A 13530-nucleotide genomic window follows, 5' to 3' on the forward strand; every position below is an offset into this window, starting at 1 on the left:
AACGCTTTTTGTACCGTGCTTTGGTTGCACGTTAAAGAATCCCTAGATAGTGAAAATGAATCCGGAGTCCCCAACGTGTTAACGCGTGCCTCGCAAAATCAGATCGTGGTTTCACCACGTAAGAACCAAGAATTTTTCTACATGTCAACTAAGGTACATGCGAGCTATGGCTAGTTTTAATGATGCCTACATATGAATATTCACCCGAAATTTCCCCCGGACATGACTGACAAACAAAAAGGGTGGGTTTTGGTCTAACGCTGCGAATCTAACAGGGGCATTTCATGTCTCCAGCTGGAACGTGTAGACATTCCAGTTGGAATAGGGTCAGCTATTTCTAGCTGGAAGGTCTACTCGTTGCAGCTGTGAATCTCTCATCTCTGAAATAATTTTCCACCTGGGAATTGCAGGTATTCTGACCGAAAAGGAAACATCTCCCAGCTGCATATTCCGTGCCTCTCAACTGGCAATTTCCAGCTGTAAATTGCAGTGAGCAAGCGCCTGTAAGCTTGAGTAGGCCCTAATATGGGTGAGGGCACAACCCGGAAAACTATATTGGTAAGTGTGTATGATTGAGCATTCACTCTTCTAGAGGAACGCTGCACGGTGTGTTCACTCACCCGCACAACGGCAATTTCGCAGAGGCAGGGGTGGCAGCCCGAGCTGGCACCTTTGTTCAAGATGGCGTGGGCGCAGCCAGGATTGCACGGTTTGCAATTCTCGAGTCGAGGGGAACCTGCGAGAACAAGCCATGCAAGTCAGTGCCCGAAGCGTTTGCGTATTCTCGCGACAACGCCACTGGAATCCCGTGCTCGCAAAACGGCTCTTGCATAATGGAATTTCAGCACTGACCACCATTAAAGCGTCCAAGATGCATGCTAGCAATCACCTTGATTACGAGAAGACTACTCTAGCAATGGCTCATCGCGAGCCGCACACAACCTTCTTACGTCGACGTGCTAAACTAGAGCACTCGAGAGCAGTGGTGCGAAGCAAATAAACAGCTATACGAAAACAGCTATATGAGCCCTCAGCCTCCGACTGAGGGCTCATTATGTCTTTCAGCGGTTAAGATTCCTGTCAGGGCGCTCCTCCAGTAAAGCAGCAACAACCTGCCAGCATAATCTTCGTCCTGAAACAGCTTTCACAATCACTTGTCTAGGAGTAAGTGCTGTGGTACAGGTTGTTTATTCAGAGAACCCTGAGATGGCGACTTTGCTGTTAGCTGCGGAAACTCCGTTTTTACTTCCGCCATCTTCTTTGCCCGGACGAAGTTGCCGACGAGTGTCGTGAGAGTTTCTGCTATCATTCGGCGGAACTAACTCAACGTGTGTTGCATGTAACATTCGGGCGCACTCTTGGAGCTTAATGTATGCTGCCCCCTCTGCCACTTTGCCTCTGAGGTGCTTCTTCCCCGATGCGGGTCGATACTTGGACCTACTCAAAGACCACGCCAAGCGCAGCTGTGGCATCTACTTGATACACCATCCCTGGATAGCTCATCTCAAGAGCGGCCATAACGTAGAGCCTCAACTTTTGTTGCATTCAATTAGGCTTCGGACCCTTCAGCGTACTCTTATAAAATCTAAAAAAAAAAAAAAAAACGACCATCCCTTCCCCTACCGGAAAATGTGGGTGAGCGAAGCTTGTCCTCCGTGCGCCTGACATTCGTCACCGGTAAGTAACCCCCAGGTAACGGTGCCGGATTGCTTCGGCCTCCCGCTCCCTCAGCTCGGTATCTTCTCGTCACCGTCGGATTGCTAGGGCTCGGGCGGAGAACCGCATGGCGCGCTTTTTGACGCGACTGACGCGCGGCAGAGGGGCAGCCGCGCGGCAGAGGGGCATGATTGCAGAGTAGAAACCAATAACGAGAGAAAAGGCCTGATTAGACGGCAATATGAACAAGGATGCCTCTAACGTATAGTCGCTATTGATAGCGTAATTAGTTCCCGTGATTTCGGGTTCTTACGATCCATACCGTCTTTGGACAACAACACTACTTTTTCATATCGGAAGGACCGGGGTTTTCGATCGGCTACCATGAGCAGGTTCACAAGCTGCACTAGTGCATCCAAAAGAATGTCGAAAAAATGGCCGTCGCACTTATCAAACTCGTAGCCTTAAGGGCTTCCCACACTTCGTTTTTAGTGACTGGTTCTTCATGCTTTGACGTCGTCTCGGCGCATAGCCTTAGCAAGTCAGCGCAGAATGCGGTCACCTTGGCGTCAGAATAACCCTTTGTGGTAAATGACTTCGCGCAGTATAGGCAAGCGAAATGCGTGCGATAAAGTTCTTCCATTTTGATTCTGTTGCAATACTGTCATATTCTTACAATGCTTTCAGCATGTGCGCTGACTATATCTTAAAGCATCTCTAGCAAACGTTGATTTGCCATATGTACAATAAATAAAAATAATGAACGGAGGTGCATGACGACATTCACAGATGTTTTTAGAAAAAGTTTATTTCAACAAGAGACGATATGAACAATGAGTCACACTCAGGGCACAATTCCACCAGGACGATAACAAATGCAAAGTACCGAGCATTGTATACACGGCGCATTTTCAAAAAAAATTGTGCGAGTCCTCGCTCGCTAACAAATAACCACATAGACACACGGAAACGCAGTTACACATAAACTAATTGTGACACTATATAAAATGATGTTCAATATGTACAGTGTACATAAGGGTTATGTACAATGACGCTGTGACAGAGACACTTTACATAATTTTGTAGTGATGCTATAAGGTGCGTATATAGAAAAATTATCATGTGTACGAGAGCACGCCCATACAGAAATCACGGGCACCTATATTCTATGTACATTCAATGAATGCTTTTGATGGCCGGGCTACAAGAACCAGGCTGGTCGAAAATTAAGCCAGGCGCGTCCATCAGCCATTGACAGGAAACTGTATGACCACTGTCGAAGGAACTCCTCTTCCCCAAAAAAGAACAACTGCTCTGGCAGAAACGACAGTAGCTCAGAGTATAGCCTCTCCTGGAGTGTAAACAGAGCGTGGCGACGATGTCCCGCGGCAACTGACTCGAACCGGTTACGCCACAGACAAAAGGCCCCGCAGCAATTAAAAGTCGCGCGAAGTGGCCACGTGAGCAGCGACCAGATGTAATAAAGCGGTTAAATCCAACGCCACGGAAACCAGCATGCACGGCCATCTAAAATACCCTAGCAACAATGCATTGCGGCTGCACATGTTTGTTGGATTCTTGAAGGGGGCAATTGGGACACAGCGAAGATGGGACTATGCCCTGCTGCTCTAGTCTGTCACGCGTTGGGAGCAATCGCGACCCTAGACGCCACATGAAGTTGCGTAAGTGGCTAGGCAGAAATGACGCTGTTATCGAACACCACGACACATTATTGGAGCCTGCACGGTGCGCTGGGGGAACTAGAGGAAGCAGTAAGGCTGACATTGTATCCATAACAGGGTTTTCGAGAACGTCTACATCAAGACATACCCGTTGTACTTGGCGATAAAATGCCATGGCCGTAGAGTGAAATGCAGGTGCGTTTAACACTTTTGGTCCCCCATTTAAGCGCACGGCTAGTAACTTGTAACGAATTTTAAAGCGAAAGCTTTACTGGCTGCGAACTTACGATTTCGCCGTGGCGGTGCTCTGAAGAGGCACATGACGTCACAACACGCGCCTCGCCGCGGGTATTTCTCTCTCTCTATCGCTCCCTAGTCATTACTGCGCATGCGCCACTAGTAGCACCGAACCACAGAGGTTCCTCCGCTGCACAGCGCCGCGCCTTTCTGGCGCCGCCGTTTGTTATGACGTCACACCGCGTACCTCGTCGTTGCGCTTGCCTCCGCTCGCTTCGCCAGCTGCGTCGCATGCCTGATAACATGACGGAGGATTGAAAAGGAGAGCTCGCGTGCGCCGCAACCACAGTTGAGGCGGCAGTGTGGACGGCGACAATTGTGATAAGCAGGAGGAGGCCTGGAATCGATATCGGAACGAGATGAAGAGGAAACGAATCACCCAGGAAACAGACGAACAGCGCGCCGAACGACTGGCTAAACGCCGCTAGATAGCTAGACAACCAGACTAACCTGCACTTGCAATCAAGATTAACCAAGGCTAACCATGCTATGCCTTAGCTTTCGCTACGTATATCCTGGCATAGTCGAGCGCGGGACATTGATTACGTTGTAACAGGAGGAGCAGAAATCGCAGAGCAAGCAGCCGGCACAAGACAGACACGGGTGGGAACGCCAGCTCACCACGAGAGCGTGGTTGCCCAAGCACCATGCAGCAGACCATTTCTGTACTGCCCGACCAGAAGAAGGAACCATGAAGGAAGTGCAATGACCTAGTGGCCCATAATGGTGGCTGTACAACGTGACAAACGTGCCATACACGGCCGCAAAATGCACACTGTGCCAAGTACATTCTTTCTAATAAGGATAAAGCAAACCCTTGAACATCTTGAATATTTCGCCTTACATCTTCAAGAATTGAGAGCCACACAGAGACTGATATGCCATCATAGGTGTAATCGAAGCCTCAAATACGAATAGAATCGCTCCTTAGAAGACGGAAAAGGGACTTAGGCCTGTCTGTGGTGAATCAATCGACAAATAACGACATTTCTTAATATTTAGCGCAGCACGTTAAATATTTCCGTACTCAGTGAAAACTGAAGGCTACAAGATAAGCTATCTTCATTCCTGAGATACAATGCAATATCATCGGCGAAGACTGTCATCTCCACAACACCGCTACCAGGCAGCGGGAGACCGCGCACGTAAGGCTTTCTCAGTACCGAGAGCAGAAATGGCTCATGGCTGAGCACAAGAAGTTCTTGGGAATGAGGGCACCCTTGACAAACACGAGTAACAGGAAATCGTGCACTTTCATGACCACCAAGAAACAATATATTTGAGATATCTGAATAGGCATTCCTAATAACTTCAACAAAATTTCTCAAAACAGCGAACGAGGTCAGTACATTAAATTTGTAGCTACGTTCACGGCAATCGAATGCCTTTTCTTGATCTACTCAAGCTAAGAGACCACGTGCTCACCTGGTCAGCGTGTACGTCATTATGTCACGCGTAACGAACCAGATGCTGCGTATCTCTCTGCTAGGAACTGAGCATGCCTGATAGTGTCTTACTAAGGAAGGGATCAGGCTTCCCAAGCGTCGAGTGACACAAACTATGAAAGTATGATATTCGACGTTGAGAAGCGTGATTGGCCTCCAATCCTCTGGACGAACTGATCATGGATCGTGCATAGATTGGCACAGTACGACCATCGCGAAAACTAGCCGAGAAATCAAAGTTCTCATAGCAGCGGCTGATAATAGACACGAAACTGGCACCAATATCTTCCCAGAATGTTAGACAAAACTCAACGGGATGCCCGTCCGGCCCTGAGGCCGAGTCACGCTTCCTCGTCAGCTGAAGGTCGTGCACAACAAAAGTCAGCGACCTCAGGTGGAATCTGAGACAGCCCACTAAGCACTCTTACGTTACCATGATCCATTTGCATAGCCGTACGCGCCATGTTTTCGAAATGCGACACAAAGAGTGCGTAATAACACGCGGGAAACCACATAACAGGAAGTGCTCTTGGGGCCGCAGAACCGAATATATTCGGCAGTATAAAAAGCGAGTTCCTCGCAAAGAGCAGAACTTGAGGGTGTACAATCGCATTAAGCCTGCATCGCGAAGCAGCAGCTGACAAAGACGACGCTGCGATGAGGCATTGTAAACGTCTGCGTAGCTCACGCTGCCATAACTGCATCAGCGAAGTCAGTCGATTGACCTCAATGGCAATACGGAGCTTCGTGGCAATATCTGCCAGTTCTTCTGGCGTGCGTCGTCTGAGTGCACGTCCTTCAACTGAACAATGCAGACGCCACTGCACCTTGAGCGCGTCCCATGACTGTGAGAAAGATCGAGAAAAGAATGCGCGCAAGGTTCTTGACAAATTAGAGCGCGAGCGCGCGTCATGAAGTGCGCGGATGTCGAGACGCCAAGGTTTTACTGATGAGGAAGGAAACTTAAGCATAACTGGTCTGTGATCCAAAACATCAACAGGTTATGAAGGCAAAGTTATCACATCACATTGGGAGACATACTGAGCTAAATTGAATGGGACATTAACATGGTTTATCCTGCTTGCCAACGCATCGCGTCACCACGCCCAGATAAATGAAGAACCATGAAAAAGTCGATATTAATCAAGCAACGAAAAGTGCTGGACGAGGTGACGCCGCCACTCCCGCGCTTTCCAATCAGGTCGACCCAAGCTAGGGCCTTGCACATCTGCTCGCATGTCTAAAACACAATTAAAATCCGCAAGCACCACGTGATAACCGTCCATGAAATACACATCCAGGTCACAAAAAAAATAATTGGACTTAGTGGCGTGCGTGAGTCCATAGATGCGCAATATGCGTAACCTAAATGAATATAGCACACAATCAAATGCCAATATCCGCCCTTTCCCGTCATAAGAATGAGAGGATGAACTTGCAAGAGAGCTCTATTGAAAAAAAGAAACTCAGTGCCCTTCCACTCTGTGAGAAGGAGGACCAGCGAAGCTGTGTAGGCCCCTTAGTGGCAAACTGCACCTCGGGCCGTGGGTCAGCCCGGCATTGCACCATCTTCCGGATTGGCTCACGTATGGGGAGTGCTTAACGCCTGCTTGACCTCCGCGCTGGTCAGCCCGGCATCGCTCTAACTTCAGGATCTGCCGACGTATGAGGAGTGGTTAACGCCTGCGTCACCTCCGCCGCGGGGCCGCCCGCCATTGCACTATCTTCGGTATCGGCCCACGTATAGGGAGTTTTGTGTCTACACACGGACACGATCCTGGGAGAACTAGCCCTTAATCAGCAGCTTCGCTGTAATCATAATACCGATTCCACCAGAGCGTGATGTCGAGAAAGAGAAAAGTACAATCTAGGTTGAAAGTGCGTTTGAAAGCAAGAACATCTTCAGTGTTGAAAAAATTTGTTTGTTGCGAACACAGAATGTCACAATTTTTAGCGTGGGCCAGGCTGATAACTTCAGCTTCTTTTATAGGACTTCGGAACCCCTGTGTGTTTAGTAAAATAATATTGAAGGTGTCAGCCATGTTTAATTATGAAAGCGCCACCGAACTGACCTGGTCTTGCCGTTCAGATTGGTGCCCCGGGAACAAATCCAGGGGACAAACGTCACTTCTTCCACTCTCTCGAAGAAGGCCGAGGTTTCTTTGGACGCTGTAACTCGGCACGGTGATCCGGAGGCTGTAACTCGGCACGGTGATCCGGAGGCTGTAACTCGGCACGGCGTCCGAACCAGAGGCTGACGCGTGGGCACACTTTACGTCTCGTGTGACAGGCATTTCTACGTCGAGTACATCCAGGCTTACCCGCCGTGGTTGCTCAGTGGCTATGGTGCTGGGCTGCTGAGCACGAGGTCGCGGGATCGAATCCCGGCCACGGCGGCCGCATTTTGATGGGGGCGAAATGCGAAAACACCCGTGTACTTAGATTTAGGTGCACGTTAAAGAACCCCAGCTGGTCGAAATTTCCGGAGTACTCCCCTACGGCGTGCCTCATAAGCAGAAAGTGGTCTTGGCACGTAAAACCCCATAATTAAATTTTTTTTCCATCCAGGCTTGGCGAGAGTCCAGCGCTACTATAAACTCCTAGGCTGAAGTTGTTTTCTGATAATGATGATGTCGGTAGTGGTTGGGCTGCGGGATCAATTTCATCGCCGCCGACATCTACGGCCGCCGGGGACTCATTCAGATGCAACGGTCCAGTGGCTTTTGCAAAAAAGCCACAAATCGGATGCGGCGTTGTAAGCGTCGCTATTGAGGAGGACGAAGCCACAGCAGATTTCGGGGGTGTATCGAGAGTAGAAATCGCAGGGTCAGCTGTTTTAGCCGTGTTTAAAATCTCGGTGCGATCAGGAGGACTGATTGTAGCAGCCAAAGTGGAGGCACTATCGGCCGCAGCATGCGTGTCCTTCGCTGCTTGGGAGGCCAGCGGACATGGCACGTTGCGATTGGTCACGTCATCAATAGCAATCTTCTTTTTCGGTCGAGGAGGCCAGCGAACATGGTGGGTCATGATTGCCCAAGCTGCATTCTACTTCTTTGTCATTTTCCCATGCTGGTTGATGCCGTGCCAAGGCAATTTCTTTGGTTGCGGCGTCACGCGCAGACGCGGCTGCAGCTGATGCCGGCGGTAAGCATGAAAAGGCTCCAGCAGCAGCGTCTGAGTATGAACGCCACACAGGGCACGCGACCACATAACGCCGACAAGGACGGTCACATCCGTCGCTTTCGTGGCCATGGATACCACAACGGCCACAGAATGCTGCGATGAACTGTGCACGTAGTGGTCGCTGGAGCCGCACCGACGACACACGCATTGCAAGCCGCGCTAGTCAAACGTCATACGATGACCAGAGACTCGCAGGTGATTGAGAACAGGGGTTGTGGTGCTGATTTCCAACCGAACGAAATGGGTGCCCGTGAGCACACCACGTCGACCACTCATAAGACCAGTGTTGACAGACAGAAACTTGCCGTATGGTGAGAGTGCCTGGACGAGGTCTTCGTTCGGAACGAAGGACAGCAACAAGAGGCAAGTTAGTTGGGGACCTGCGGGCCGACGGGAACGACAGGACAACGCTCGCCACCGATGAGAATGCAGCCAGCATCGAGGATTAGTCATCGAAGCCATGCTCTTGAAGGTCACTTGGAAGTTGAGGCATCCCATGTTCTGAATGCAGTAGACCTCAGACAGGCCAACTATTGAGGCCGTCGCGCCGACGACGGTCTCGGGACCATTCCTCGTCGGAACAACAACATCGAAGACTTGGGCCTCCAGCGCCATGACGTGAGAGGTGGACGTCCCTGACGTGAAACACGCAGGGGCATCAGCATAACTCTTCTTCTTTCTCGTCATAGTTGTCCTTCAGTACGAATGGCAGGAAAAGTATTACAGCGAAACTGTTATGGGCTAGTTCCCCCAGGATCGTTTCCGTTTGTAGACACAAAGCTCCCCATACGTGGATCGATACCGAAGATAGTGCAATGCCAGGCCGACCCGCGGCAGAGGTGAATCAGGCGTTAAGCACTCCCCATACGTGGGCCGATCGCAAAGATATTGCAATACCGGGCGGACATGTGGCGCAGGTGAATCAGGCGTTAAGCACTCTCCATACGTGCGCCGATCCTGAAGAAACTGAAATGGCGGCCCCGCCTGCGGCGGAGGTGCAGTTCGCATTAAGGGGCCCACATACACAGCTTCGGTGGTCATCCTTCTTCACAAAGTTTAAGCTTTCATTTTAACATAGCGCTTTCCTAAAGAGGCGGTTGGACAGGTTTGTTCATTACAACCCAATGTTCCATAACCCCGGTATATATTCTGTCCAATTGCAAGACTTTTAGCTTACCGCTGTTTGGATATTTCAAAGAATCATGCCTATCTGTAGAGGATACAAGAAAGTGCATTTGGAGCATATGTTCTTTATACTAAAATATGGAAGAAATGTAAAGAGTTAGCACAACACAAGAATCGCGCTCACAATATTCAGCCTTACGTTTGCGTCAAAGCCCGACCGCTGACTCTTCCTCAGAGCGATCTCGCCTGCCATGAGGGCTCCTTCACACGTAACATGGGGTAATTCGACTCTTCTCCGCAGCGCTGTTCTCTCAATGATGTAAGTGGCGCCATTGTTCGGACCTGAGACGAGCTGGGCAGCCACTCGGTGATTGACTGATGGCCGCTAATATGGTCAAGTTACGCACTCTACCAATTTGTCTGGCGATGAATGACGCTACATCATGACATAACATGCAATCAGCAGTTAATAAAGAATGTGTATAGAAGAACATGGTTTTTTTTTCTAATAGCAGAAACGTGGAGATCAGAAGCGTAGTGTGCCGGAATTTCCGGAAATCCAGTTTCAGACTAAGCGTCCTTCGCTTCCTCATTTTGTCGCAATACTGTCATCTTCTTTCAACGCTTCCTTGACGCGTGGTGCCCATATCATAGCGGTGTCACACATGCGCTTCTAATTTCAATCAGGGCCAATTCAGGCCGGATTTCTTGATCGCGATCAACAATGGTCGCTGCTACACAATTCAACGATCCCGATCGAGTTATCGTCTGCTGATCGTCGATAACACACACCTGCATAATACTTGGGCTACAAATTCATATTTTCGAAATATTTGCTTGCATTTGGTTTCATGTGTTGATAGATATGAAGTACAAAGGGAGGTCCCATAGTCAAACACTGTATTAAGACCTCCGGTCTTGGTTATGTGGTGAGAGGAATTACTAGATGGCAGGTTAGCTATGGACAATATTTCTGTTTTACAGCTTACTGTTGCTGATAAAAAGGTCTTTATATGCTTATTTTTTCTTATTGAGTTGTCTTCCTGTTTTGTTTGTAGCGTTTTCAGAATACTGCACTAAAGGGCGCAGACACCAGCCTGAAAACGTAATCAAGAGGCCTGATTGTGATTCACGGATCGCGAATGTCCCGATCAGAATCCGGCAAGACCGCGATCGTAAATTATCGTGCAGCACACTCTATTCGACTCAAGCTCAATTCGGATAGGCCCCGATGATGATCATGTGCTTGCGACACCAGTATAACTCTTGTGATTACCCTTTCTTTGGGCATACATGAAATCCCCAGTGTCTTTTTCAGGCAGAAGTGGTTATTCAGCCAACCTGGGGACCTTTGTGTCAGCAGGACGCTGTAATTTATTTTATGGGCCTCGATGTTCTCGCTGATGTCATCATGATCCCGCAGCCAATGAAGCCACCAGGAATAGGAAAAGTGCGACCCGTATCCCGCACATCATGCGCAGGCAAGCTGTACGAGAATAGGGTCCATAACAGACTAACTCCATGCAAGGAAGAAAACCACGGAAGGACGAAAACAGACAAAGAAAAAGCAAGAAAGAGAGGCAGCAGTTTCGCCGGAAAGGAGAAGCAGTATTAGTGATTGCCAAGTATGCGACAATTATACGAAGGAATATTACACCACCGAGAGGACTCAGGCTGTGAAATTGAACTGTCTCCTACTATGACGTCTTGTAAATTGTCATATAAGGCCGTCACTTTCGTGAACCATTCGATGAGGTCACTTGAAGTTCCTTCAAGTGCAAGAAATATATATATATATATATATATATATATATATATATATATGTATACAAGATGAAGGGTTTCGTGACAGAACCGAATTTCTAATATTCAAAAAAGAAAAAAAGAAGAACGTGAGGCATATGTTTTGACTGACGCTTCGGCCGAAGGACCGGCCTGCGTCAGAGACATATATATATGTATATATATATATATATATATATATATATATATATATATATATATATATATATATATATATATGTGTGTGTGTGTGTGTGTGTGTGTGGTTCGTAAAGCTTGTCAATCTGCGGGTCAACCCGGCATTGCACTATCTTCGGGATTGGCCGACGTATGAGGAGTGGTTAACGCCTAGGTCAATCTGTCCTGCCTCTGTGATGGCGGACGCCGCCTCTCGTTCCACTTTCAGAGAGCATTGAGTGTAGTGAAGAATGGCACCATTCACATGACAAAAGCTGCAAGCGCTTTTCCTTAAGAGGAAGCTTTAGCTCGGGCCCAACTCCGACGCGGCCTATTCAAATACACGTAAAAACGCAAAAACGTTTTTCTGAGATAACCCCTGGACCGATTTTAATGAAATTTGTTGCATTTGAGAGAGAAAGTTGAATTCTAGTGACTGTTGGAAGCGGAATTTTGATTTAGGGCTTGAATTTTGGTAAAAAGATTTTCAAAAATTCAGAAGTTTGAAAAAAATAGAAGCACGAAGTTTACAAACCAATAGCTCTGCATCAAAAACAGATATCGCGATTCTGTAAACGTCATCCATTAGACCATTCAAAGCGGACAAATTTGATATGTAATTTTACATCTCACGTGAATTTGTTACGTTATTTACGAGGGTTTTGCAAAAGTTGTAATAACACATTGACACATTTTTTGAGGTTCATGTGTAACATATCAATTTTGTCCGCTTTAGATGTGCTATCAGATACAATTCACAGAATTGCTATATCATTTTTTCTTGCTGGGTTACGGAGTTATAAACTTGATAGTTTCGTTTTCTGAAAATTTGCGTTTTTCGCCAATTTTTTATAAAAAAATAACAACTTAAATCGAAAATTCGAAACCAACAGTCACTAGATGTTAAGTTTTTCTTTTAAATGCAGCAAACCCCGTCAAATTTGGTGCAGTGGTTGCCGAGAAAAACGAATTCTCCTTTTACATGTATTTAGATAGGAGCACCTGAGCTAAAGCTTCCTCTTAATTGGTGGTTGCTCAGCTAACTCAACGACCACCAACCTATTGCATCAGTTTATTATAACCGGTAAATTACAATCATTACATTGCTGAATTTCACCGGTGAATTGGACAACCTTGCACACTTTGCTCGCCGTGGTTGCTCAGTGGCTATGGTGTTGGGCTGCTGAGCACGAGGTCGCGGGATCGAGTCCCAACCATGGAGGCCGCATTTCGATGGGAGCGAAATGCGAAAACACCCGTGTACTTAGATTTAGGTGCACGTTAAAGATCCCCAGGTGGTCGAAATTTCCGGAGTCCTCCACTACGGCGTGCCTCATAATCATAAAGTGGTTTTGGCACGTTAAACCCCATAATTTTGGTTGAAGACTTTTAGTGACATGCGCCCTATCTAAGCAACATTTTTTATTGTCATTTTGATCTTCATATTACAGAAGAAATCGCAAAACTTGTTTGGTCCCATAGCCTGGCTGGGTTGGAACGGGAGAAATTGTTCGAAGTGCCTATATAATTCAGCAAGCGGTTAGAACAGTGAGAAAAGAAAAACAAAACTAAATACAGATATAAGAAAACACTTGATTAAGTAATAGAGAGGATAACAGTAAACAAGTTGACCATTTGTCCAATTATACCACTTATCCACTTAGCATGAAATGCTTCGTTGCCGCGGAAAAATTGTTTGCTGCTTTCACGTCAGTCGGTATGGCATTCCAAATGAGAGCGCCGTGAAATTATATTCGCCTTCAGCCGTAGGCATTGCTGTCAACCGGTAAATTAAAGCAGTTGTTCGCTGCAGCTCTTGTACAGCGCGCAGGTAGCGTAACGGTGCTTAATGAGAGGGGATCATCATGTTTTATTAGTACATGTTTTATGTTAGCCACACTTAATACGTGAACAGGCTACAGCGGATGTACCCGAATCAGTTGGAACATTTGTTTTGGTGTATCCGTTCTGTTTGAAAATGTAACAGTTCTTATTGCCCTCTTTGGTGAGCGGCTAATAGATTTCATGTACGTTTTGTATGTGCTGTCCCACAATATTATGCAATAGCTGAAATGACTATGCACCAATTTGAAGTATAGGATACGCAAAACCGTTGTGTCAAAACGTTCACCGGCTTTTAGTAACGAGCGGCAACTATACGCTAGCTTCGAACATGTCTTACT

General features: G+C 47.4%; 1 protein-coding gene across 1 annotated transcript in view; it reads right to left on the reverse strand.

Moving 5' to 3' along the window:
• The window catches only part of LOC126537495 (uncharacterized), a 46003-nt gene that overhangs the window by 2308 nt on the left and 30165 nt on the right, over positions 1-13530 (reverse strand). The window contains exon 4 of the mRNA XM_050184521.3: positions 621-736. Coding sequence (XP_050040478.1) covers positions 621-736 — 116 coding nt within the window. The remainder of the gene's footprint in view (positions 1-620; positions 737-13530) is intronic.

This window comes from Dermacentor andersoni, chromosome 4, assembly GCF_023375885.2.
Source record: "Dermacentor andersoni chromosome 4, qqDerAnde1_hic_scaffold, whole genome shotgun sequence".
In the NCBI taxonomy this organism is placed as follows: domain Eukaryota; kingdom Metazoa; phylum Arthropoda; class Arachnida; order Ixodida; family Ixodidae; genus Dermacentor; species Dermacentor andersoni.